The sequence below is a fragment of the Fopius arisanus genome, unplaced genomic scaffold (assembly GCF_000806365.1).
Source record: "Fopius arisanus strain USDA-PBARC FA_bdor unplaced genomic scaffold, ASM80636v1 scaffold00024, whole genome shotgun sequence".
Lineage (NCBI taxonomy): Eukaryota > Metazoa > Arthropoda > Insecta > Hymenoptera > Braconidae > Fopius > Fopius arisanus.
In genome coordinates this window covers 1,295,189-1,322,270 of record NW_011887763.1, presented here as the reverse complement: position 1 = coordinate 1,322,270, position 27,082 = coordinate 1,295,189, and the positions used below count along the sequence as shown (strand labels likewise).

The window sequence follows — 27,082 nt, the reverse complement described above, 5'->3', positions numbered from 1 at the left end:
TCGAACGAGAATCGAGGTCGAATCGTTTGGTTGCAAGTCGAACTCGTTATCGAAAGAACGAATATCTCCGAAAGCCAACGAAAATATCCGAAATAATTGAGAGTGAATTTTTTTCCAATTTTTTTCACATGTTGAAGGTTTTGTACAGGCGCTGGTAATCTCGCCTATAATAATCGAAAGAGAAGTTTTCAAATAAAAAAAATGAATTTAGAACTTCTTGGTATGTATTGTAAATTTTTTTCTACTGTTAAATCATAGAATTATTCGTTTTTGTTATTTCAGAATCGTTCGGGCAGAATTATCCAGAGGTAAGATAAATATTTTCATAACCTTTCTTTCACAGCAATAGAGTGTTACTACATTTTTAATTAATTTTATTATGTTTAATTAAGGAATTCGATGGAACATTGGACTGTATATCACTAGCAGTGACATGCACATTCAATAAAAGAGGTACCCTGTTAGCAGTGGGATGCAACGATGGCAGAATTGTTATTTGGGATTTCCTTACTCGAGGAATAGCTAAAATAATAGGTGCTCATGTCCATCCGGTGTGTTCACTGAGCTGGTCGAGAAATGGCCACAAATTGCTTAGTGCATCCACTGACAACAATGTCTGCATTTGGAATGTGTTATCCGGTGAATGTGACCAAAAATATCGGTTTCCATCGCCAATATTGAAAGTCCAGTTTCACCCGAGAAATTCGAATAAATTTTTAGTCTGTCCAATGAGACACGCTGCTGTTTTAGTGGACACAGAGGGAACCCACCGAGTTATACCTTTAGATGAAGATGTGAGTATTCACTGAGAATTTTGGTTTCAAAAATGTGCACAACCTGGTAATTTGACGAGTAATCGATCACGTCATCTTCAATCATGAAATGAATATTTACAACCCTTAACAACAAAGGAATAATTATTATTATTGTTATGTTTAAAATTCTTTCTGCAGCTTGTTTTCCCGATTATTCAATTTTTTTCAATTATTCAATGATTTTTAATAATCACATATGATTATTCAATTTTTAATGATTAATGCCTACATGATTTGGATATCTGTTTTAGAGTGATTTAAACATTGTAGCATCTTTTGATCGTCGTGGTGCTTATATCTATACTGGCAATGCTCGAGGTAGAATAATTGTCCTTGATTCTGAGACATTAGCCATCAAAGCGTCCTACAAAATATCTCAGGGTACAGTCAGCAATACAGCAGTGAAAAGTATCGAATTTGCAAGACGTGGATCGTGTTTTTTAGTCAATACATCTGATCGTGTCATACGTGTATACGATAGCACAGAGATATTAGCATGTGGAAAAGATGGCGAGCCCGAGCCAATCCAAAAACTGCAGGATTTAGTGAACAAAACAATGTGGAAGAAATGTTGTTTCTCCGGTGATGGAGAATACGTTTGTGCTGGCTCCGCTAGACAACACGCACTCTACGTTTGGGAAAAAAGTATTGGAAATTTAGTGAAAATTTTACACGGTACTAAGGGAGAATTACTGTGCGATGTGGTTTGGCATCCAGTTAGGCCGATAATAGCATCAATATCATCAGGAGTTGTTTCGATTTGGGCGCAAAATCAAGTCGAGAATTGGTCAGCATTTGCACCTGATTTCAAAGAACTGGATGAAAATGTTGAGTATGAGGAGCGTGAGAGTGAATTCGATTTGAGTGACGAGGACAAATCAGTTGTCCAGGGAGAAGAGGCTCATGATGAAGAAATTGAAGTGGACGTTGCTGCTATTGATAGGGTAGCTGCTTTTTGCAGCTCTGATGAAGAGACTGAAGACATTGGATCTCTCCAATTTCTACCTATAGCCCCTGACGTCGAGGAAACTGAAGAGAATCAGCCACAAGCTCATGAGCCACCATCGAAGAAACATCGCTCCCATGATATTCATCTATCAGGAGCACCAGTCGATGGTTAGTTAAAAATGACTGAATGAATGAAACCATTTCTTCATACACAAAATATCTTCACATACTTCTAAACATCTTATTCTTTGAAGTATATGGAAATATTCTTTGAATTTATTTCCAATTTATCATCTCACTTTAGGAGAGAACAGTAATATATTTTTTTTCATCACTAGAAACTCATCCTCTATTGAACAAAGGGAAGGACAAGCCAGCAGCTAAAAAAGGACGACCCCGACTCGAACACCGAAAGGGAAAATGAATATTCAAAAAAATACAATTTGATGATTAAGGTATACACATTCTATATTCTGGATTCTGGATATTGAATGTATGACGGCACAGTGCTGCCTCTCATGACTGATTACTGAATTAAATTCGACGTTCAAAGGTTATAGTTCTGATTTGGCGTATTTTCGTAAGAAGAGTTACTAATCACTGCTAAAAAGGATAAGAAAATTATTACGATATATTTGCAGTTTTATCAATTTTAGATTTCATAAAAATAGGTGAAATTTCGGGATTAAATGTTTATCATTCAGTCTCGTGATTCAATGCTACGAAATAAGTGAGACTTGTAAATTAGTGGATATCATGATATTTTCACGGTTAATCCGACATTTGAGTGACAAATGGTTCAACTTTCAAAAACAAACGTCAGAAAGTGTGCAACTTACTCAAATTGCACTTTTTCGCGGTGGTGTTATATTTATTACTTCAGTCGTTGTAGTCTGGATATCGATATTCTTGTATACAGCTTTCTACTATGCATACATGCCAAGTATGCTACATATGCGACCAGTACATTTAGAATTCGAGTAAGCAATTTATATACTACTCAGAATTAATAAAAATGAAATTATTTTCCTACAACGATTCATTAATCTCATTTTCTGTGCCTTGATTGAAGAGCATCGTAAATTCTATCTACTTTGATGTTTAGATCATGTGAAAGAAGCAAAGGAATATGTAGTTATCCATCAGCAAAGGTACAATTGACCAAAAAACAACAACTGCTGATGATTGGTCAACCGTATAAAGTCAATTTACATCTTGAGTTACCTGAGTCTCCAGCTAATAAAGAGCTCGGTAAAAAAATCTACAATTTTTTATTTTTTACCCGTATTATACATGAAGATGGTGATGGATCCGAATTAATTCTTCAAAAACCTCATAAACTCATCAGCTTCAACAATTTTTTGAATTTTATAATGGAATCTGATCCATCCTCATGGTCCTATTGTATTTAACAGATGTCAATGGGGACGGTCTACTCCTATAGACTCTCCTCGAAGACAATAATACAATTCTTCAATTTTTCCTCAGGTATGTTTATGGTGTGTGCAAAATTATTGGCACGCGATGGTTGGGCAGTTGACAGATCCTGCAGGCCAACGATGCTGCATTATCGCAGTACATTGCTTCATGCATTAACGACATTCACATTTTCACCAATGTTGATATTCGGTAACCGCGAAGAGAAGCAAAATATTGTTCTAGAGTTATTTGGAAATTTTGAAGAGGATCAGGTAACGAGATTGAAAAAAATGAATGGATTCCTGAATAACAATATACTAAGATGAAAGAGAGAGTTTCTGATAAGGAATACTATGATGGGGAGCGTAAATTCACCCCATGAAGAACGAAATAGATTGCTGATAAAAGAAGATAAGCATTATTTATAAATAGGGGATTAGATGATTCATTGATTGGTATTGGGGGTCTGACCAGAGGCTCGAGAGATATCAGTCATTGGTGCGTACTGGGAGCCAGCCGAAGTGGCTCTTCCTCGGTGAGTGGGAATTGCCGGTTCGTATGGCTCTCATCCCCACTTACGACTGGGTCGTGAGTCGTGAGCCGTGAGCCGTGAGCCGTGAGCCGTGATGTGCTGCCACTACTCGTAACGTGGATATCCACGACATTAGCTTCTCCTGGAGAGTGCCGAATTCAAACGTCGCCACTGGTGGGTCGGAACAACCCTTTCAGACCACCAGCCGATTTATTACCCACCCCATCTAACATGGAATGCTCATACGTATTACGAAGCCTCTGGTAATGCCAGCAAGTCTCATAGAGTAACTGGAAATTAGTCCATGTATTACCCAATGATGTTGCCAGTACTTTGACCTCCTACCCCTAAGCACTCGGGCTTCAGTCCCTCACACTGAGAAAAATATTTTCGCTTGCCAAGAATATTTAAGACCCATCAGTAAATCCGATAATCATTATGCACTCATTCTCGTGAGATTCACTAACGCCGAATATATTCTCTTGTGGTTAGTAAATATTGGCTGAAGAATTTTTTTTCTCAGTGCACACGCTCGGACAGATCGAATTGCCGAGGGAAGTCGAGAAAATGCCGACCCACGATAATCGATCCTTTACATGTTTAATGTACGGGATTTGCCAAAAATTCTGGCAGAGAGTGAATCAATGATTTAGGGTGAATTACGAAGTTTCTGAAATTTGGTTAAATGATGAAATGGTGAAATTATGAAATGATATTCCTGATCAGAAACTCTTCCCTAGCAGGATACATTCTTAATTAATTAAATAAATTTTTTATTCTAGAGCCACCCCGTGACTTCTGTTTTCGTTCAAATTCAATCGCTGCAGATTGAATTTTACTCAGCTTCAATTGTAATCAATGCCCACTTATCTGGTCTACGTTACTTGATGTTTCATTGGCCTATCCTATCAGCCATTATAGGAATCAGTACAAATTTATTTTTCATAGCACTTGTGTGCATACTATCGTATCTACGTTTCGCTTATGAGGACGATGCGCCAAATGAACAGTTCAGATACGAGAGAAGAGATATTGACGAGATTCCCCGGAAAAATAATGCTGATGGTACACTTGATTGTTTAAATCATTTTTTAAATCTTTGCTGTACCTGAAAATGTGATCTATACTCTGAGCACATGGAGATCTGAATTTATAATCATGCAGAATAGTTCCTGGGTCGTATTCCATAGAAGCATTTTTTTTCAGAATCATCAGAAAGTTCGTCGATTGAAGATGCATCGATGCTAGAAGAAATCGGGGAATCACACCGAGGGTCTCTAGAATTAGCCCCGATGTTACAACATCGAAATGACATAGACGCAACTGATTTGGAATAACGAATATATTTTACTGACATTCCTTCACTTCAATAGGTCATTAATTTTGTAAAGTAATATATTATTTGCAATTTTGATAGATTAATTGTTTCGCAATTTTCTCTACGTTCAAGAGGATTATTCAGACTTTTATTCAAATATATGACACCCTCACAACTTCACCAACTTGAAGTTCCGAGTGCCATTGATTATCATTACAAGTGATAACTTTGAAATTTCCAAAGAGTGATTGAAGAGCAGAATCGACATGAATAACAATCAGTAAATTGGGTTAATGATGTATTGTTTCTGCGTTTTACCTACCCAAGTAATTCATAGTAGTAAAATTCTACTTGTATAAAAAGTTTTCAACAAATAGTCATTAAAAACAGTAAGTGCTCGTTTACCTACAATTGTAATTAACGGAGGAACAAAGGGCGCTACTTCGGTTGAGCCTCTCCGAATGTTCATGCGCATTGTGCGGACATAATTTTTCCATAAAACTTGAAAGAACTCGGTGCACAAGTCCACGTGATTTATCCTTATCATGCAACGGCGTCTCTCAACTGTACAGACAGAAACCGAAGAATTGGTTTAGCGTGAAGCGGTCCGATATAAACTGGTTGTAAATTGATATTTCTATTACAATGCATCTCACCGGTTTTTTTTCTAAACCGTCGGATGATGCATGGGCATTAGCATTATCTTTGCCCGTGTCATGCTGGCTATTAGTTGAAAACTGACCGATAAAATCATGACGGCGAATATAATAGTAATTATTACAATTACATATCCAGTATTGTCGAAGAGATTCGCCTCATTTTTGTCTTGCATGAATGGCAGTGTTTTGAACAATAGAAAGTACGATTTTTAATTGAATTGAGTTGAAATTTTACAAGTTGATAGCCACTGGTGAAGGTGGCCCCGGATTCCTGGACCGGTTAGGAAAGCAACCTCCCACCTATGGGAGAGTTCTCCTCAGTTATCCCCACTATATCCCTTCAAGTGTGGAGGGCATCGACAACCTGCATCCGATCCCTACCCTCTTTTTATCCGAGTAAAATGATCTCTCTCAGTCGCGCTAGTAGTTGCGAAATATCTCACAGCTTCGAGCTGTGCTTGAGAGTATAAGATTTAATGCAGTTGTGTGTGGTATGTCCAAGCCTCCGTTCTCTCTCCATTTCGCCGTTCACCAGATACCCTCACCGGTTCGTATACCTCGACCGACCTCTACCTGAAGCCGCACGACAGGTGCCAGCGGCGTACGCAGCGAAATAATGAGGGACGATATTTATAGAAGTCAGAAGTGAAGTATCCAATATGCTGGATAGCGCTCCGACATTTTACGGAGAGAACTCACCCCAGTACATCTTATATTTTCATTTTTCCTCTCAACGATAGTCAAAGCGCAAATGCTCACTTCTATTTCTTCCAGATCTCTTCTCGTTCTTGGAACAATTTTTTGTGCGATATTCCTAGTTTTTCTTTGTCTATCGTCATTCGAGATAATGCGCAATTTTATTTAGCATTCAGTTCGAACTCGAAGAGATACGAAATTGAAAACTAAAGAATTTATTTCATGTCTAATCTTTCATTCACTAAACGTCAACGCGTTATTTACTTCACGAGAACGAACACGCGCTACTGCGCGCTGTAATGATTAAAATCGTGATTAGAAATTGTTAATTTAAATGAGTTCAAATTCAAATTAGCCGCCTCAGATGACTGAACCAATGAGGAATAAGCGTTGACAGAGTTTCGAGATATCGATAGTCTCGATGTTTGTCCTTTTTAGGATAGGACGAGAATGAACGCGCGCTACAGCGCGCTGTAATTATAAAAATCGTGATTAAAAATTGTTAATTTAAATGAGTTCCAAATTCAAATTAGCCGCCTCAGATGACTGAACCAATGAGGAATAAGCGTTGACAGAGTTTCGAGGTATCGATAGTCTCGATGTTTTTCCTTTTTAGGATAGAGAATAGGAAGGATATAATGTCCGGGGAATCGGTCCTACAGATATATGACCCGTCATGGAGGGGAAGTAACATCACGATTTTTAATGTACGACTCGATCATTTATTTATTTTTAACGATTTAACTTTAGATCAGGCTTCGATATCATTCAAAATGTAAGAGCGAAAAACCGAACCTAGTGTCTTCCAAAGCAAATTCAAAATACAAAATATTTAGCTTCATTTAACAATCCTGATTCAGCTTTACCATATTTTCATATTAAAGGTCGAGCTCTTATTTTCCGTAAATTATTCGATTATATAAAAGTTGTCCTCCAACGGTGAGGACGTCTCCGGGCATGAGTGTTCCCTGAGTACCTTCACTGAGAAACTCGTTAATTATAATAAGCGCCGTTTTATCTTTATTAGGAATTCTGGTATTTGGTGCAGTGAAAAAAAAAAATTATTTCATAAATTTCTGAACCATTTAAACTCTTACAGATGGTACTCGAAGTACTGGTCCAGCAATTCTGTAGTTGATCCTGCTTCGGTGAAGCTTCAGGCAGATTGACGAGCAAACTCGGTTAGATTCAGTAGGTATAGCTACAGAGAAGTTATGAAGAGGCTGTAAAAGATGAGCAAGATAGAAACAAGAAATGAGAGCAAAAACAAAAACTGGAGAGTAGGATAAGAGATGAGGTTTAGTGAAGGGGGCAGGTGGCTGATGATGCTTGAAAACTCCCGAGGCTGGAGAGCCTTTTCCAGTTCAGCAGAGTGCTGTGTCAGAATAGTTGGTGGGGAGGATGAACTCGGTTATTCTCGTGATAACTCGGTTTGACTCGGGCACGCGAGAACCACGCGCATCAAGGTCGCGGACGTCCACCTTTCTTGGAGAACAAGTGCATGGATTGCGCGTGGCTGTGTTGTTAGATGAGATTTCTGCATGTATACGTATTTTACTGGGGGCTCATCAGGGAGGAGAGGCTGCTGACTATCCTTACCATGCAGAAGAGAATCTATCTCACTCTCTCTTCGAGTTATCTTCCACGGTACCACCTTTCCGTCCTGTTCAACCTCGCCGTTTCTCCTTTTATCTCATTACTATCGCGGTACCTGGAGGCGTTCTTTCGGTCCAGAACTAATCGTCGAAATAAACTCACTATATTTTCTATATACAGCTGATCAGCCACCTGCCTTGTGTTGGCATGATGGAGATCGACGTATCTTATATACCACTTTTCTGCGTTACTCTCTGCAAATCAGGCATGAGAAATTGGGGTTTAGATTTCTTGAATAAATTATTATCGATAGTTTTTGTTGAATTATTGGTGGAATTGTTTCATACTCACACAATTTTTAGGTTACACCAAGACGAAATAATTTCGGATGGCTTTAGGGGAGTTGTTGCTATTGAATGCAATCGGTTGTAATCGATCCATTTGAGTTTTGAGGGATCCAGTGGATTATGCTGTGCATAAGATATAGAATGTGGGGGCTTTGATGATGAGGGTTACCAGTAGTCAAACGGGAGAGGACTAGTTTTACAAGTCCAACGAGCGTTGACTTCCTTACTTAGTAAAATCCGGTTGTTGCCATTGGCTCTCAACCGTTGCGCATTCGATTTGATTTCTTGTATCATATTCTCGTGATTATTAGTTTTCAGAAAATGATTTATCCATTGAAGTTGAACGAGATTGTCTGATCAAACCGAATCTCTTGGAAAGAGGAAAATCTGAATTCCCATTTTTATATTCGTTTTGGTGGCGATTGGCAAAATAATTTGATGAGTATAATCCCTACAAATGCTTTCACCCAATTCTGTATCCGCTGATCTAGATTAGTCCGAATTTACTATTATAATACATTCGTCTACATGCAAATGATAATTGACAGGATACATTGGAAGTGAATTTGAAAAACGTCAATCGTCTTTAGCGTCGATATTAGAGAGAAAAATAACTGTCAATCGTCAAGTGAATGTGTTCCATCTATAGAAAACTTGTCGCGTTGCCGGATGTCGGGAGATTTTTTCCCCCCAGCCCTTCCATTTTTTCGCTTTGTTCTCAGAGTTTAATGGTCCTTGGAAACGTCGAGCCAAGACCAACCCAGCTCGTCCACGCGATTGGAAGTTGAAACTTTGCTTCGTTCTCCAGCATTCCTCTCATTGTAACCCTCATTTTTCTCAAATTAAGACTTTCTTATGACCACATCATTATAAAGATTCGTTTTCTCGATTTTTTCCGACAGTTACGTCAATATTAAATTGATCTTTTTTTATTTTCCCTAACATTTTCCCGGTAAAAGACGATTTCACTGGTCCAGATAACGAAGACTTTCTTCGGACATCAATTTCACCCGTTCACAGATTTTTCTCATTTAATTATTTTTTTATATTGATGAACCTCTAATTTCAGTGCAGCCTCACCTTTCTTCCCTTTGTTCCTCTTCGCCTCTTCCTTTCTGGATGCAGTGCGATTGCCGCATCTAATGACGCTATTTGTGCAATGATGCAGCTCGGAAATATCCGTGGATATTCGGTCGGGCTCGGCCACGCGAACAACACGCGATCCTGTCCATTTACCTGTTGAACCGGTTGAGGCATTATTCACAGGTAGAAAACGAGTAAAAGAGAGTACGAAAGGAGAGGACGTAGAGGGAAGGGAAAAGAACCGGCTATGACGGCACAGAATGTACCTCGTGTTATTGTATGTACCTGTGAAACATGACGGCCGAGCGACCAGCAGCAATATTCTTTTTTTGCGGATGTTGTTGTTACTGGTCGATTCTCTGCTGTATGGAGCCCACACTGAGACAACTTCTGCCTTCGTGCTATAAAGCCGCGGGTGCAAAGAGATAAGAGATGGCCAAGTGTATTGCCAAGTCCATGTGAGATGTGATGGTTAAACTTTCTACCCACCCATTCCACCATCCCTGCACATGTAAAGTACTTTCGCATTTTTAAAATCACCAGAAAATGGTCAAACGCTGAAACACATATTCATATTTTTTTGACATACTCTTTGTGATTGTTGTTATTTTTTTATTTTTAATACGTCATTTTTATAATAATCATTCACTTTTAGGATTTTTTTAATGTGCGAAATTGGAGACGATGAGAAGGTCAAATTATGCGGACCAGTCTTAACAGTATTCTAACAATTATATTCATTGTTATTTATTTGTTAATTATTCGTTGTTAATCATCCGGTAACAACTTTATTACTGTTTTAATCAATGAGATAATGCAATTAGTTTCGATGAAAAACAAAACCTCCAAGGGCTGAAGCACTCTGGATATCGAATTTCACATTAATAATTATTTTAAAAAATAATAGATTAATTGAAATAGGTAATGAAAATAATATAAAATCGGATGGAATTTCCATTTTCTAGTCTTGAGTTTCTTATTTTCAAAATATTTATATATCTGCGTTTTTAGTACTGAAATCCCCACTTTCATTCATCATCACCATTAGCTCCACTCTTTCTTCAGTGAATTGCAATTGCAGAAAATATCGAAGAAGCCCAATGCTCATCCAGCAAACTGAAAACCTGTACGGTGGGAAGATCTCTTCACAATGACGTATCTCTCCAACGAGTGTATCTTATGCCCTGTGCACACGTTCAACTTTGATACCTGATTGTATCTTTCCATCCTACTTCTTTATTTTATTTTTTTTCCCCTTTATTCTTTCGAACCTCTAACCAGCTTTATATTTGTTTCATTTCGCTTTCCTCGTTTATCCTCTGCGTTTCCTTCACTCTAGCTCCTTTCTTTATTATCTCAGTTCTTTTTTTTATCGAACTCTGACTCTCTCACGCTCAATTCCTTGAGTTTCTCTCAAGACTCGTCGAAACTTTTGATAGAACTGTTTTTATTCTCTTACCGTGTTCTCAAGCAAACGGTTCGTCAGTGATGAATCGTTAGGCTTGACGCGTAATGCTTTCCTCCAGATTGAAGTGAGGATTTCATAATTAGAGCCTCAGTTTTTATCTCCGACAATTATTTTTACTTCCGTTACATTTTCCAAACAAATCAATCGAAAAATATCGGACATTACGGGAAATCCTATTTTTTCATTTATTTTTTATTTGCCCTCCTATAACAAATCATAAAAAATGAATTGGGTTCTGTCAGCTCTTTTTTATATATGTTTCAAACTATAAATCGCTAGCGATATGTATGACGGTAAAACGAATAACTGAACATCTTATCAATTTTTACGCTCTGTTCCCCCGATCAGTGATAATCATCAGTCACATTTCTGATTATTTCCATTTTTTGTCAAGGCCAAGTCTTTATTATTTTTTTTCAAATAATAATGATCTAGGAATGACAAAAATAATAACATTTTCGGCAATTGATTGAGTGAAGCTAAACAATTTTTAACTTGTCTTTAACTTTTAATAATGTCCGTCAGAGAATTAATCCATGAATTCACGTTCGATCGTTTTATTTTGAACACTCCGGTTAAACTATCACTTGTAAATATGGATAGTCAATAAATAGATTCTTCATCTCGTTCCTATTACTCTGGACTAGCCTGATCATAATAATCCAAAATATAAGCAATTCACATGTATCAACCGTTACACCTTCCTCAAGTCGAAAAATTCTCGCTGGGATTTATCCAGGATGTGACGACTTAGCTTGCCAGGATATTCCTCAGAACCAGATCAGTTCGTCTTCTTAATACACGTATTGGATGAACTAGGAGAAGGTACGTAACAAGAATAAGCTGAATGCAAGAGTTGCCTCGAGGCAAGCAGGTGCAGTGTACACTTCATCCTCCATCTCTTTTCGCCTTCCTATTGCACTTTACAGAGGACTTTACGGTCTTCCTACTTCTAGCTCTATCTTCGCTGATGACTACGTACATGTAACGCAATGATCCGTGTATTAAACTGATGCGGACGCATACATTATACCATCGGGGTGTGTTAGTGAATGTTGTCGGTACAATTGATAGCGATCAACACCCTCCTCGGTTCGCGGGGTAAGCAAACAGAAAATAAAAATCACGAGAACTGGATGGAGAAGAATGTAAATTGCCACTGCGGATATGGTCCAGGGTACTTTTTACGTACAACCAGTGCCTTCAATGATTTCTGATCATCGCTTTGACGGTCATCTATAATTTTAGGTAAAAAAAAATATATAAAATGAAATATTTTTTGGAAAAAATATATCTGCTACGATTTTTAAATTATCTAATTAATATATTATTTAACGTGTACCTTATTTAATATGTAAAATTATTTCCGCTTCGCCATTTTGATGCAGAATTATTTCATTTCGATTGTAATAATGTCATAAGTTCTGTCTGTTGAATTAAATGACATTGTGCCGCTAATCCATTAAATACAATCTCTGAGGGGCGTTATTTAATTTATCGGTAACCGCCTGTTTCTGGCTTCAGTCAGGCTGTTCGCTCTTCTCGCTAACATTTCCTCGTTTTTTCTTATCACCAAGGTTGTGAGTTTATTGTTATCGGTAATGTCACGTATGTAGATCGACTGGATTAAGCTATGATCACGCTCCAGGTGAATATCAAGCGATTTCCAATCAGGTCCGTCGAATTTTGTTGTAAAACCTGAATTACGCTGAGAACGATAATCCTTTTATTAACTATTATATGTTATTAATTATTTATTAATCCTTCAAGGATTAGTAATCCTTCTTAACGCAGAATCACTAAATAGTTCTTTATAATTCAAATCTTATTAAGACCTCAGTTTTCTGCGAGAGTACAATGTCTTCTCAATTGGAAACAAATAATTATTCAGTTAATAAAAAGTTAATAATAAAAATATTTACCGATTCCATCGGAATAGGAGGGATAAAATAAGAAATTGTATAGAGAACTCAATGAAACGAGAATTCTGAACGAAATAAAATTCGGATTTCACATCTCGATGAGATAAAAGGAGACGATTATTAAAAGAAATTGTCGACTTATGTTTTTTTTTTTGGCGTTGCCTCCATGCTTTAGAAGTTAGGAGCAGCTGAGGTCCGGAAATGTTTGTCAAAGTTTCATCGCGTAGGAAGTACAGAACGAAAGGCAAGTAAATCCGGCGAGCGGAAGCGGCCCACCCGAGTTTCAGTTATCCTCCTTCTCCATAAGCCCCTATACCGAGTGTACGTGGCACCAGTGTCTTCATCACCGCGTTCACCATCCTGACGCCCCCCTAGAACCGCAAAACTTCGGGGTTAACTCTCATGCGCATCTATGCATCATAGTCATGTACAATTTTACCGATAATACCGAGACTTTTATTTAATTTCCTGAATTTTTAAATAAATTACAACTATTTGCGCGCGCCGCACGTGCAGTGCAGGTCAGATAATACTGTATTTTCTTAGATTAAATATATAAACAAACCATTCTCATCAGAGATCTCAACGTAACATTTTTCATTATTCCTATTCCGTTCGTTTATCTCATAGATATTCTTAAAAATTGCTTAGCCGTTATTAAATAATTTGGAAATGATTTCTGAATTGAAGTGAGAATTTTCATTATATTTGAATATCCATATGTCGAGAATGTATGTAAATCATGTATAGAAATTCTTACACATGAAAATAACATAATTAATTAGCCAATCGACTCATGTCGGACTCGAATCGACTCGAAGGCTTCAAAAAAACATTATACTTGATTTTTTAAAAATGATAATATATCATTCATCATGGAAAGACGGCGATACACATTCTGTTGGCTATTAGCATCAATGCACGTGATCAATGGGAATATGATTATCAAAACTCGTTGAAATAATTTCCCCATTATCTGACTAAGTAAGAGAGTGCACTAGTCTCTGAAGTTCGTTTTAACTATCGTTGAAGCTATATACGGCGACTCAGACTGAGACACACGAAAATGCACTCCGTAAATATTTTTTACACTTTTCTTTTTATTTCGTTTTACGTTATTTTATTTTTCTGGGGAGAAAAGGGAAAAAATTGAGACTCGTCTGCTGGCACGGCGAGAAGGCTTTGCTTTTTCTCAGCTATTTTTGAGATTAGTCTCTCGTTTGGAGTCGCGACGAAACGACAAGCTATGCTTGTTCTATTCTCATTTGATAGTAGGGTGGTTCGTTGTAAAGGGATTTCCAAGTATATTTCCGTTCTCTAATTTTAGGAATGATGCTTTTCATGAGAATTGTAGAAAGGGTACAGGAGAGAGAGAGAGAGAGAGAAACGGGGAAGAGATTTATAATAAAAATTTCATGAGTTTGATAAATTCATTTTTTGTCACAACTTGTATTGGGATATGGGAGAAATATAGAAATAAAAGTAGCAACTCACCAAATTCGTTTTAACTGAAGTCTTCATTTTTCATGAAGAAGACACGAGTATTCTTAAGGCATTGATCCGTCAGATTTGAACAGACGTCGAGTTAATTTAGAAGAAACTTCTATCAGATCTCTATTTAACTTTTTATTAGTTGCCGAATGAAGGAATTGATCAGGGTTGCCGGCTACCGACCTCAGGTCGTTACTCCATCCGCTTAGAGAAATCTACTTTTTCGGCTGAAAGTCACCAATTGATTGTTAATTAAACGATATTTTTGACATACGTTCATTAAAAAATCTGCTTTAACTCTCTAATTTCCGTGGGTCTTGTTGAAGATATTTTCGAGCACTTAAAACGCGCCCCTTTCCCTCACTTTATTTCGAGAAATGTTGGCACTGCCGCCATGGCGGTTTCGGTTTCATGTTAAATTCATCTCATTCTCATTCTATTTATCGATTTGTAATGTATAGATTACCCGGTAAATAATTTAATCAAATATTTTTACCGAGATGGAATGGTCAACATTCCTAAAGTCAAGACCTGCCTCAATATTTGCCAGCAGTCTCCGTCAATTGAAAAATATACGGAGCAACATCAAAGCAGAATAAACTACACGTAGAAAAACGCAAAAATCGTGCCATCAGTAAAAAAAATATGCGTTCATTGACGTCGTAGCATCGACACCTAAAATACGGTAGAAAGATCATCAAAGCGCCCTAGCGCTATTGCAGTAATACTCGGGATACCTTGCGGCAGTGAAAGAGGAGATTGAGCATTAGCCTGTAAATAGTCGTTGGAGCAGGTAAGAGGTCTCTCCACTCGTTGGCGGCCTTCACGAGGGATCCCATGTATTTCTGCTATTTTATTTTACCTCATCTCAGCCTCCCTGCCCTCTCAATTTCTGCGCCCTCTCGCGTACACTCGTTGTAAAAAAAAGCGTACATAAATAAATAACGCAGAAAAAAAAAGCCGAGGAAACGAGCGGTGGGAGAGGAAAAACCGAGAAGAGGGTGGGCAGAGAGGCCGATGCGCCTGCGTTGTCACCCCTTGGAACGAAGAGTTGACGACGTTGGTGGTGTTGACTGTATGCAGCTCTGCTTCTGTCGGTGATGCTTGTCTGGTGCTCGCACTAGTGTTGGTATGTTGGTGGGTGATGCTGAAGCTGGTGCTCCTACCACACCACTACGAACATTAAAACGACAATATCTATCTCACTCTTTCATTGAGCCTGAACCATCTCTCTACTAACCTTTTCTTCCTGCAACCGTCCTACCTCTTGTCCTCTTTCTATCCTCTCTCTGTCCTCTCTCTGTCCTTTTTCAGTGCTCTCGCTGTCATTTCTCTATCCTCTCTATGTCCTCTGTCAGTCCTCTCTCTGTCCTTTCTCTGTCCTTTCTCTACATCCTTTCTCCTCTCGTCTACACATTCCCCTAACTCCCCTCAATCGCTTCACTCGGATACACTTGGTCTCGCCGCTACCTCAGCACCCTCAGCACCCTCAACGCGACTACGACTGCCACGCGACCCCTATCCCCACTATCGAGCGTAAGAGCGTGTGTCACGTTCCGGGGTAGGTCTAGTGCGTGGCTCGGACGTTAATGTCGGCGTGGAGGGGGTCTGGGACGCGTGGTAGTTCTCTCCATGGGTAGGGAGAAATTGGTTAGGTGGGGGGTGTCGAGGAGAAGTGGAAATACGACTGACCGTTTTCGGGCGATGGGGGAAAAAGAGGGGCGGAGGAGGGGGGATTCTGAGAGCTCGGCTGGTCTAGTGCCAGTAGTTCCGTACGGGCTGCGATACGTGATGGTTATTGTTTCGCGTCGATTACGTTTTTTCAAATTTTAATATTAAAAATTCGGGGAGAAATTATTTTTTCGTTTTCGTTCAGGCACATCCGTTGGAACAATTCAACACTCTAGACTACTCTGTTTACTTTAATTTTTCAGTTTATTTCATTTTGTTTTTTTTTTGTTTTTTTTTTTATTGAAGTAATTGGAGTTGTTTCGGTGGAGGAGTGAGTTCGAGGGTTTCTAGTGGAAATAAAGTGACGAATTTTTGACAGTGGAAATTTCATCAATGGCCATTGGTTACATTACAGCAGATGGATAATTCTAGTGTCTGTGATTTAAAAAAGGCAGTTTCGTAATCGTGAATATTGTGGTTTGTGATTGTTGTCGATGGGTCAGGCTTTTGGTGGAAAATTGTTTTGGATTGGGTAATTTTGTGGGTGAATTATTATGTTTGATCAACAGTGACTGATAATGCACGTTGTAAAACCCCAGGTTTAAAAGCACCACCATTTTCCTCCGATGATTGAATATACAGATCATGTAAAGTGTACAACGAGATATAGTGCTTAACTTGATTACATTTGTTGTTTGGGGTGAGATTGGCTGAGTAAGACGAGTATCGAAGAGTCATACATACGTACAGCTTATTGAGGTGGTGCAAGTTGGATAATGCTCCCGGCACGAGGGTAGATGTACCCTCTATCGTAGAAAAACGAAACGAAAATCTACCCGGTTCACTTTTATTGTTTCTTTCCTATTGACGTGCAATGACACTCGTATAATGTCTGCGAATATTCTCAGTCTTTCTCGGTATTCGTTGTTTCTCTCATTTTGATCGTGTCCATTTTATTATTTTAACTCTGCGTCGACAGTGACCATATCGAAGAACAGAACAAAAAACAACTAAACGTACTCCTCACATATTTTTAATGTGTTATCTGATGTGCTTGACGATTTAATTCGTAATGTAGAAGTAGAGGACGAGGAAAACGAAAAGTTTAAACAGTGAATGGAGTGAAAAAAAATGACAGTACAATCACGTTACCCAGGATATCCGTGATTTATGTGCATTAGTTGAAATTGTTATCATTCGAGGAACGCAATGTCGAAGATGTATAATGGATCAGCAACATCCACGATGGACGTGACAATACAAAAGACAACTCCACATGGCGACTATAGGTAAGCTGATAATTTGTTACATCTGTTTTTACACTTTACAGTCGTTCTTCAACTTTTATAACATTTTTTATAAAAGTTACACGTGTCATTTTCAGTACCATGTCAATGTGGTATGTAGCTTTCATAAAAAGTAAGGGATTCAGTCGTAAATTATGGACAGTCACTCACAAAATGAAATCTATCAAATTGAAATCTGATTTATACAACTCCATTAATTTATTCAGGCGTTAAGAGAATTTTTCTAGTCTAAAGTTCAGGGAAATACAGAATATCTTCGAAAAATATGGTAGGCAGATCATGACAGAATCTACTTAAGTACTGTCGTATAAGATCTCTAGATTATTCCATCTCGGTCTTCAACCAATTGGAGTCAGACGTTCTGTAATAGATTCATTAAACCAATCAACTGATCCTCTCGTATTCGAGGAATGAGGGATGACAGCGGAAGGATATAAATCGACAGAACTGCTATTCATTGTCAATCACTTGGCAGCTGTACAGTTTTATGAAATTCATTAGTTCGGAAAATCCCGAGAGCTCAAACATAAGATTTACAATAGAAATATCGGAATATTTATCGGTTCGGTACTAAAGTCAATCGGTGAACTTTATGAGGCGAAACAATTTCTCGATATTTTTATAAATGAAGACCATTCCACCAGGATAGACCCGGAGTTCTTTAGTAATGACTGGTTTATGGAAAATAACCAGATCGGTTAGACCCCCTCTGGTTTTTTTCCCCATAATAACTAGAATGCGATGAACGATTAACATGGTAGTTTTCTCATTTGAAACGACCGAAAGTAAAAAGATATTGTAGCTTCTCCCTGAAAACAGTCAAAAGTTTTTCCCGCAATGGCGAGTGCATTTAAAATTTTAATAATTTAACTCTCGATGCATAATAAAACCGGGACATTAAAAAATATGGCTCGTAATATTAGATGTCAACATTGTATTTAAACCACTTCAAATTTACATTTTTTAATATTCCATTAAATATTGAATATATTTAATATAATTCATACAAAATATTCATAATATTTTGAATATTTGTATTGAATAAAGTCGTAAAAAATCTGTACAAGATAAGATGCAGTCTCCAATCTCAAAATATTCCTCTTAATCCGAGAAAAAAATCAATTGAAAATCGTATCCCAATATCCTCCGAGTTTTCAGGGGTATGATTAATTGAAAACTAATCCCCCATATCGAGTCATAGTTATTGATATAAACATAAATAGATGTTTCGTTTACACTGAAAAATAGATAGTACGGTGCTGCGATCTTACTATATATAAATTATTTATCGTCGACTGATGTATAAAACAGACTACTGCTCATTCGTTGAATATCGATTTCCTTTAAACGCGTAACTTGAGGATATGAAAGGCATCTCTGTGTATATGTAGTCAAAGTCGACAGGAACCAGCTAGGAAGGTATCTGTACAGTATGGAAGGCAAAGCGTGTGTATTATAGTTATATACATACCACTATCTTTGACGGTATGGGTAGATAGTTTCCACCTTAAAGGGAATTAAGATGAACATGAAGTGCATCGCAATCTATAGGGAGTGCCCCATCAGCTTGTTTATGCATGGAAAATCTTTCAATATAGGAATTATAGTTTTATCAAAGAAAATCTAGTTGAGTCATTCTCAATTCTCATAGATCCGATACTTTGGTGCACACCATGACATCATCATTTATGGAGGCATCTAATATGATCTGGATATTACTAACGAGTGCATTATGCTACCGGTATTATTTAATCGTTGCTATTTATGATGACGAATTAATAATTTGCTTGAGGATGTGTGGATTCTCTCATGGTTTATTTTTAATCTGTCATGGAAGAACTATTCGATGAAGATTTAATGAAATTTGAAAGAATTATCAGCCTGGAGGAGGATTCTCTCTTTAAATTTCGATATTTGTTGAGGATGAGTTCAGACTAAACCGGATTGGAATTTAGTCGTTTTTCCTGAATTCATACCTCGGTGTATCATCAATCTTCGTCGAGTGGTCTTAGACCAAAGAACGAGAGCTGTTCTCGAATATTTCAACAGCTTCTACTCTAAAGGCTGGAGAAAAAGAGAATTAACGTAAAAATAAAACATCCGGAGATAGAATGGATAAAATTGGAAAAATATGCACGCCTCTACTCTTCGGAGTTAAAAATATCATACCATTGAGATTTGGGGTCGAAACGTTTTATATCTGCTACGGAGTAATATCTCCAATGCTGTTGAGGATTTCAATTTTTAATAACTCAAAATCCTTTGAGAATATTCAACAATACAACTCATATTTTCATTCAATTCGGAATTGTTTGCAATTTATGTAGGACTTACAAAAATCACTCATTTTTTTTATGAAATGGCAAGCAATAAATGATAATTTAGAGAATGAATGACACCATTCATGATGGAGTATCAATTATTTGATTAATTTTGATCGGAAAGTTAGAATAATCATTGCAATAATAAATTTTCAGTGAAAACACAAAAATACATTTTTTCTTAATAATGAAATAATTCAATGAAAAATCATCAGAATTGAATGATTGATGCGCCATTTTGAAGATTATTAAATAGACCTTTGAATAAGTGAAAAAATATATGAGGTTCTTCCGAGGACTCAAAAGAATTAATGGGAAACCCTGAAAAAGGCTAGCGTCACGTTCACGGATTGATCTGCAGGGGAATAATAGACTAGGGAAATAAATTCATGAGTTCATTCGAATGTTTTTTTACATATTTTTGGACAGTACAGTTGACACTATATTATCGAGTCTAAAAGAAAACCTCCGTGTCATGGACTCCGATAATAACTGAAATTTCGATGGTTATTGACAAATCTCTCGACTGCTTCATCAGCAATCTCTCACTCCTCTTAGTAATTGATCAATATTCACGATTCACATTGATCACTTATGAATAGACGTAATGAACAGCTTAAAAATAAAATGAATGAGTCACGGAAAAACTATGGGGACGAATAAAAAATTGCGCTAATTAGTGGAGTTGAAGTAAAATGTAAACCAAAAACGCGGGTTCAGGTTAATGAGTTAATTACCGAGTTGTGTCCAATTATCTGAGTAATTTACAGATTAAAATTGGTCTTATAGATTTAAATAAATATGAACGATTATATTAATCGAGACGGACGGGACAAACGCGCGATCGTTGCCATTGTAAACTGAAAAGAATAGTATATTTCGTAACAAGTGCGGAAAAGTGATTTTTGGGATGTGAGGTTGACAAGTCGATGGCGAGTGGTATAATCCCAAATGCTAAAAATAACTTTCTGCACGAATTGCGAGCAATATCTTTCTTCACTGTGTGCGGGAAAGTCACTTTTTAGGCAAGCGAAGCGAAGTGGAGTGACTGAAAAGTTACTTTCCGGCACATGGCGGTGGAAATTTATTTTTCGGGTTTATCTTTCACGGAATTCAATTCCTCGCCGAACGAAACAATGGATTCTTCACATCTTGTAGCCCGGGAGTAGTAGAGTCAGAGCACCGGAAGATTCGCGAAAAAAAAATTGAGGAGAGGTGCGACTATAATGAGATTTTACTGCATTTAATACTTGGTGTTTTGAAAAATCATTCTCTGGCGTGAGTGCAAAGCATTGAATTTTGCAAGAATTATTGACGCAATATTCTGTCAGTGCCTCATGCATGTACGATAGGAATTGGGGGGTGGAAATGCAGAGTGAATTCTCGCATGAAATGTAATCAAAGCAGCCGAGGGCAATCACTACGTTTCGATTAAGTGATTTGAGTCTTGGAACGCAGCACAATAATGGAATTGCCATTGCGGTCGAACCATTTGTGTACATTAAAACATCGTAACAATTCATGACGTGATTCCCAATTTTTCTTTTTAAAGTTTGAAAATCGAAAATCATTGCCTGAGAAAACCTCAATTATTTTTCAAAATGAAAATTAAAGAGCTCTGGTAGAGCACCGCTTTTTAAAGAATTATTAATAATAATATTAAGGTGCGTGATGGCAATCAAAATTCCTCAGAATCATCTGAACTTAATATTTTTTTTTTTAAGTATTCGTTCTATTTCTTTGCGCAAATTTTTTAACTTTCAAAAAAGTATCAAATAATTAAGCCCAAGTGACATAAAATTGTCTGAAACTGCTATCAGAGGATTTTAGCTAGAGATAAAAGCAATTCTGTCTGCTTAGGATGCTCGATATGAGATCTACTATTCGTCATTTATAATTTTGCATCCCGAGTTGGCACCAGCTCGAATCCAGACATCCGGTTCCAATTTCAGATATACATTCATGAAGAATTCTTGTAATTTTGGTTTTCATCGAATCCAAACGCGAGGAAAATTAAGGGGTAAATAGACACATCATCATGTATGAAAAGCTCATTTGAAATTGAGCCATTAATAACGGAAAATTGACTGTAATAGTCCACGAGACTTTAAAATTATTTGCGGAAGCCCCAGAAAATTGAAAACTTCCTTCCGGCACTTGACGTTACCCTGAACATGTAATCCTATACGTACTAAATTTTGAGGTAATCATATTTCATTGAAAAGGAGTTTTTTTACATCACAGAAAATCTACCTCGACAAAATTAAAAATTGACCAGCAGACGACCGACGCGGTAATTTGACGAAAGGCCTCAGAATAATTCTATCCCAATTCTCGAGATTTCCGAATTCATTTTCACTGCATTATTTCCACCCAAAACCGGCGATTCCAAAATTTGACAAATTTAAAATTTCCATTCTGATTTACTAACCCTATCAAAAATACTTTAATCTATAAAATCCCCAGGATTTTGATTCAACCATTCACTTGAATTTTATTTTTTTCCATACAACAAAAAATACTTCTTTCGACAATAGTGATAACATAAACAATATAATTCTAAACGATTGCAGTTTATTGGTCAAAAATTTGTTACTAACTAATACAAAAGAGTGCACTTAACCCCTACGTATGGCCCCTCTTATTCTTCTTTCTTCACCGGCTATCGAATTTCCAGCTCATGAGAAAAAAAAGCAGAGGATTCTCTTACAGGGGTTGTTGAATGACTCGTTCGGCCTCGCTTCCCACTATACGGATTCAAAAATCGTAGGCAAAAGGGCAGGGAAGTGTGTTCGAGACGTGAGAGGTTTTGTATTACCCTACGTGATGGGAGTGAGTCAAAAAATCATGCGTCAGTCACCCTTAACTCTCCCCAATTTTTTTTCAGTCACGCTTCAGCCGTCTTAGTCATCCATTTCTCCATAACAACCCTCGATGAATAATGCTTCGTACATATATAAAGTCTTAATTCTCCTTCATGCACTACATATTCCATAGACCGATAGCACCATTTGTTTTACATCACGCAGGCTCAATAACTATCACCCCAGTTGAATAATAACAACTGCATTGACAATAATTGGACAATTAGATAGAAATCGCAGCGTTAGTTGATGACAAAAGGTCTTATGAATTATTCAATTGTAATATTTTCAGATTATTTTTGTATTAATAAGAAATATTGGAAGACAAATTGCCAAATTATACAATTGGATAAGCGTAACGTCAAAATTATTAGGGGTGTTGGGTATTTTTCAATTCACAATGGATAATTAATAATGCAATAATGGAATATGGTGGGGGCAGAGACATAATTTAAACACAGTGGATTAAATACGTTTAGTTTAATTTATTAAAAATGGCACGAGGAAGAATGTCTGTTCTCTTAGACTTCTTTCTGCCTCAGCAGACTAAAGTGGTCAACAGACCAAAAGAATAATCGTCCCTCAGTCCCTAGTCCTTTTGCCACATGACCTCATTGCTTATGTTTATGTTTAGTCCTAACATCTTTCTCTCTATGTTGATTCATTTTTGAAACAATGGACTCATAAAAATTCAATTCATAGAAGACTCAGGCTATATTCCAACATGCACGTATCACTTACCTCTATTTTTTAACGCCAGAACAAAATTCGATGGTTTTCAGAATAACAAGAGATGGAATACTGTGAAGTAATAATTAATCCTCTGCGCCCGACATTTAAATTATTGATATTACATTGGAAAATTAAATCATAATTATTTTTTAATTCTGGTTTGAAAGCTTCATATTTTTCATTAAATTAATTTTGTCGAGGTTGTTGAAAATTAATATATTTCATGATTTACCAATATCATGCAATATTGGTATCAATTTATTTGTTGTTTCAAGGATACAGTATATGCTTGATTTTTTTTTTTCATTCGCCAATACGCGAATGAAATATGATTTATTCAGTTTATTAATGAATATAATAGTTTCGAGGAAATAAAATATAATAAAATTTTAGTAATGGTTTCGAGGAACTGATATAAAAAAAACTTGGAGCGAAATTCATTCCGTCCTTCTCGGTGACTCTAATCGAATTTCGAGTCTGGGCCCATGTGAAAAGAATAACGGTTCTCACAGGAATGTGGAGAAAAAATCAAATCAACGCTGTCGTTTGACTTGAAATTCACTCGTAAAAGAAAAGTGAATGCCACGCCATAACTCTGTATAGCGCATAAAAATCTACACCATCCCAAATTTAAACCCGGAATCGAGAGTGAATCAATCGTTCAAAAGGAGTCTATTTCACCACTGAAATATGAAACTTACGACTTGGAAAAAATTTACATGGCAATTTTTTGATTCGTGTGAAGAACGTATGCGTATCGCATGTGCCGTTCAAACGAATATTCCATTTAGAATATTGAGTTGATCCTCAGGAACCATCAGTTATCACAAAAATTCCAGACAACTCTGAATATGAATTGTTTTATTATATCCAAAAAAAAAAACCTGATCCCGAAGACTTAGAGATTTCAAGTGTTAGATAGGCACTTATAAAGTAGATGAATATCCTCTGAATAAAAATATTATTTAGTGACCACTAGGTTGAGTAATATTTATTTACAACAATAAATAATGGGGAATAAACTCTTAGTTTTTATAACAATAAATAATGAGGAATTAACTCTTACTTTTTATAACAATAAATAATGAGGAATTAACTCTTACTTTTTATAACAATAAAAAGGAGAGGTAAATTGATTCACGAAATTAATTTGCGAATTAGCTTCGAGAAATTACGAATGTTGTTAGCTATTCTCATTGGAAAGTCTATTCGTGGAAAATATGAGGAATGTCGCGACAGTCTTTATGTCGAGGAAACGATCTTCGTTGAACTCGATTTGAATGAAGTGTCTTTGAGAGGAAAAAAATCAGAAAGGGTCAAGTAAATAGTAAGATACTCTGTTGAACGACGGAAACAGGCACTTGCCAAGAATGCATCCGGTTAACCCGATAATTAACTCGCGTGGAGCCATGCATTTCCAACACATTTCAAGTACACCTCGTTAAGCGATAAACCTAGTCCAAGGGGTAAAGGGGAAACGAAATGGGAAAACTGGGCAGCCCGACATGTTGGGCCATGTGCACATAGTTTATACGTGTATGAATTCTTGTTACAATATTATTCTACCTCGTCTGAAAGATGGAAACATTAAATTTCACAGGTACAACAATATTTCATTGAAGACCAAATTCCCATGTTAATGGAAATTCAAAACTCATCTCACCATAATATCAAAATTTCAGTATTTGATCGATAAATCTGAACTATTTTTCAATGATTAATTGAAATATTAAATGGATTTTTTTTTCTGCTCATTTTTTCTTCAATTCAATATGTGAAAAACTACTGGACCGATTTAACCAGTTCACCTTCAGCCCCAAGGGAATAGCACGAGAACCTCGATTATTGGCAATATTGCAGATCGCTGCGTCGAATGATAGCGGTGCGAGGACAATCATCTGTAGATACATATACCATTTTTTCTAAATATCTGGAAGTCGACTCGAATACCCTCAGTACAAAAAATTCATTAATTCTTTGAATAGTCAAGGTAGAACGTATCCTATGAATTTAAAGAGCCACGTGTGTAGAAAACTACTGTTTCCATCGAGTCAGAGTGACTAATGGGCCTATTAGACTCCCTACATTATCAGCCAGCTGCATGACCGAGGTTTTCCCATGGTTTCCCTCCGCTCCTCGTCCGGATGGGTGCAGTCAGTTGAGGAAGTCACCCCGACGGAGGGGTGCGAAGGGGACTAAATGGAAAATCTCAAGAGGGTATTTATTCAAATATCATTTCAAACTTGAAGATGTTAAAAGCCTTGTTTTGGGGAAACAGCGATCAAAGTTTAAAGTATTAATATCTTTTTTTATAATTTTTATTTTTTTTTGTTATGATGGAGAAAGGGAGGGAGGGGGGAGGATAGGATAGGATAGGATAGGATAGGATAGGATTGGATAGGATAGAATAGAATAGGATAGAATAGGATAGAATAGGATAGAATAGGATAGAATAGGATATGAATTGTTCTCTAAAGTATCATTCAGGATATAAATCTCAATCATCGAGTGTATTATTGATCTCTCAGCTTTTTTTTCCCAATATTTCCTATTTCTGCAATTTACCATTTTTCACGGTTTCTCTCCCTTGTGGCAAAGACGTTGTTTTTCATTTCACCCGACGACAAATGCAGAAGACTTACCTAGTCCCGAGGGAGACCGAGATGTGCACACTGCATGTGACGACGACGTTTTCGCGTGTTTGTTCATCGTTAAATTCGTAACAACACATTTGGCTTTTTTTTTCACTTCTCTCGCGTTCTCCCTTGTCGTGCCAAACTGAGTAATTCGAATATATTAGGTTCAAATTCATGAGGCGATGGTGATATTCGTCGTCTGATTGATAGCGTTCATAAATGGATGGATACCATAGGAAATGTCCGGTGAATGCTTGTTAAAATTTTTATTTTCATATTTTTATAAAAAAATATAGGGAATTGTGAATAATTCGAGCGCTATTGAATCGCAGCGGAAACTCGCGCGAAATTAATCGATAATTTTCAATTTTATTTTCGATTATATTATTCTGAAACAACTCAATTTTTTCAATGGCATTCATGTGTTCAACGTAAAAGTGGAGAGGCGAAAATTCTGCGTGCATTGCAATGTGTTCAAGTACGTACATGTGAATGACCATTTCAGTCAATGTGTTTTCCTCTTCAATGAGGTGGAGAATGACGTTATGCCGTTGAATTTCTGGGTGCTTAATGGAAGGGAATTGGCACTCATTTGAAAATTCGAAAGGTTAAAACTGAAGTTGGCCCATTCGACATGAATTTCCTTGCTGACGAGTTGTATTCAACATTTTTTCATTCAAAAATATAAAGAAACAACAAGTCGACTAGTAAAATTCTTTCATCTCGTCAAAAGTGAAAAACCGCATTTATTCCACATCCTTCAGAATTCATCTTATATACCCTAATAAATATATAAATGAAACGATATATTTTTTTGTTTTATGAGATTATTGATGGAATGGAATGGATTACCAGATTTACTGACGGGAAATTAATTTATCTGGCAAAAAATATTTTTTCTCGGTGCAATAATTGATAAAGATATCTAATAATCGATATATTAGAGATATTTTTGTCGGTAATTCTCCGTACGGGATTTTATCGTTGAAAAGTTTAGAATCTTTCATAGTAATTATTTTCGGGCTTAATAGTTGGTACAGTTCGATTACTTCTGCTGTGTGCAAATTTGTCTCATTTTTACTCACCTCCATCTCATCCGTTATCCCGTCATTCGGTTGTTTCATTCCCCTCAGATTTTCCTCATAGCAAGCCGACTGTAACAAAAGGGTTACTGCCGAGGCATGAATGTATTTTATACGCTACAAAATACCGGTGTCGACGAGTCGTGAAGTCGTACGTAAAACGAAATAAGAAGAG

The 27,082-nt window shown here is 37.0% G+C and overlaps 4 protein-coding genes and 1 long non-coding RNA gene across 6 annotated transcripts in view; 3 read left to right on the top strand and 2 right to left on the bottom strand.

Annotated features, from left to right (window-relative positions):
• The first annotated feature begins 82 nt into the window (after positions 1-82).
• Positions 83-2,199, top strand: Rbbp5 (retinoblastoma binding protein 5). The gene is made up of 5 exons (XM_011301768.1): positions 83-220; positions 283-308; positions 393-794; positions 1,067-1,931; positions 2,102-2,199. The coding sequence occupies exons 1-5, from the start codon at positions 202-204 to the stop codon at positions 2,185-2,187; spliced, it is 1,398 nt and encodes a 465-aa protein (XP_011300070.1). The 5' UTR covers positions 83-201; the 3' UTR covers positions 2,188-2,199.
• Positions 2,200-2,324: 125 nt separating this feature from the next.
• Seipin (lipid droplet biogenesis associated protein seipin) lies at positions 2,325-5,322 on the top strand. Its single transcript, XM_011301766.1, has 5 exons — positions 2,325-2,743; positions 2,869-3,014; positions 3,252-3,454; positions 4,497-4,779; positions 4,921-5,322. Exons 1-5 carry the CDS (start codon positions 2,520-2,522, stop codon positions 5,049-5,051), a joined length of 987 nt encoding a protein of 328 aa, XP_011300068.1. The 5' UTR covers positions 2,325-2,519; the 3' UTR covers positions 5,052-5,322.
• Positions 5,323-5,466: 144 nt separating this feature from the next.
• On the bottom strand, positions 5,467-9,967 carry LOC105264705 (uncharacterized). Of its 2 annotated transcripts, XM_011301767.1 has the most exons (3): positions 9,699-9,967; positions 9,411-9,566; positions 5,514-5,596 (listed from the first exon to the last, which is right to left on the bottom strand). In XM_011301767.1, the coding sequence occupies exons 1-3, from the start codon at positions 9,939-9,941 to the stop codon at positions 5,576-5,578; spliced, it is 420 nt and encodes a 139-aa protein (XP_011300069.1). In that variant the 5' UTR covers positions 9,942-9,967; the 3' UTR covers positions 5,514-5,575. The 2 variants fall into 2 exon arrangements, 1 of the variants encoding a protein (XP_011300069.1); XR_892013.1 differs by lacking the exons at positions 9,411-9,566; positions 9,699-9,967 and adding an exon at positions 5,689-5,903 and having other exon boundaries at positions 5,467-5,596.
• A 107-nt stretch (positions 9,968-10,074) lies between these two features.
• LOC105264702 (uncharacterized) lies at positions 10,075-15,169 on the bottom strand. The gene is made up of 3 exons (XR_892012.1): positions 14,298-15,169; positions 12,224-13,174; positions 10,075-12,117 (listed from the first exon to the last, which is right to left on the bottom strand). It is a non-coding gene; the product is annotated as an uncharacterized lncRNA (long non-coding RNA).
• Positions 15,170-16,081: 912 nt separating this feature from the next.
• The window catches only part of LOC105264701 (irregular chiasm C-roughest protein-like), a 79,583-nt gene continuing 68,582 nt past the window's right edge, over positions 16,082-27,082 (top strand). Inside the window, exon 1 of the mRNA XM_011301765.1 lies at positions 16,082-17,254. Coding sequence (XP_011300067.1) covers positions 17,175-17,254 — 80 coding nt within the window. The 5' untranslated portion in view covers positions 16,082-17,174. The remainder of the gene's footprint in view (positions 17,255-27,082) is intronic.

What these genes read in the sequence shown, in the direction of transcription:
- Rbbp5 (XM_011301768.1), top strand. An exon ending in TCGGGCAGAATTATCCAGAG is followed by an intron (nt 309 to 392) that starts GTAAGATAAATA and finishes TGTTTAATTAAG; the next exon opens with GAATTCGATGGAACATTGGA. An exon ending in ATCAGGAGCACCAGTCGATG is followed by an intron (nt 1,932 to 2,101) that starts GTTAGTTAAAAA and finishes TTTCATCACTAG; the next exon opens with AAACTCATCCTCTATTGAAC.
- Seipin (XM_011301766.1), top strand. Translation starts at nt 2,520, where the DNA reads ATGATATTTTCACGGTTAATCCGACATTTGAGTGACAAATGGTTCAAC. An exon ending in TCCAGCTAATAAAGAGCTCG is followed by an intron (nt 3,015 to 3,251) that starts GTAAAAAAATCT and finishes ATTTTTCCTCAG; the next exon opens with GTATGTTTATGGTGTGTGCA. An exon ending in GAAATTTTGAAGAGGATCAG is followed by an intron (nt 3,455 to 4,496) that starts GTAACGAGATTG and finishes TTTTTATTCTAG; the next exon opens with AGCCACCCCGTGACTTCTGT.
- LOC105264705 (XM_011301767.1), bottom strand. Translation starts at nt 9,941, where the DNA reads ATGCGAAAGTACTTTACATGTGCAGGGATGGTGGAATGGGTGGGTAGA. An exon ending in TCGGCCGTCATGTTTCACAG is followed by an intron (nt 9,567 to 9,698) that starts GTACATACAATA and finishes CCGGTTCAACAG; the next exon opens with GTAAATGGACAGGATCGCGT. An exon ending in GAGGAACAAAGGGAAGAAAG is followed by an intron (nt 5,597 to 9,410) that starts GTGAGGCTGCAC and finishes CTGTCTGTACAG; the next exon opens with TTGAGAGACGCCGTTGCATG.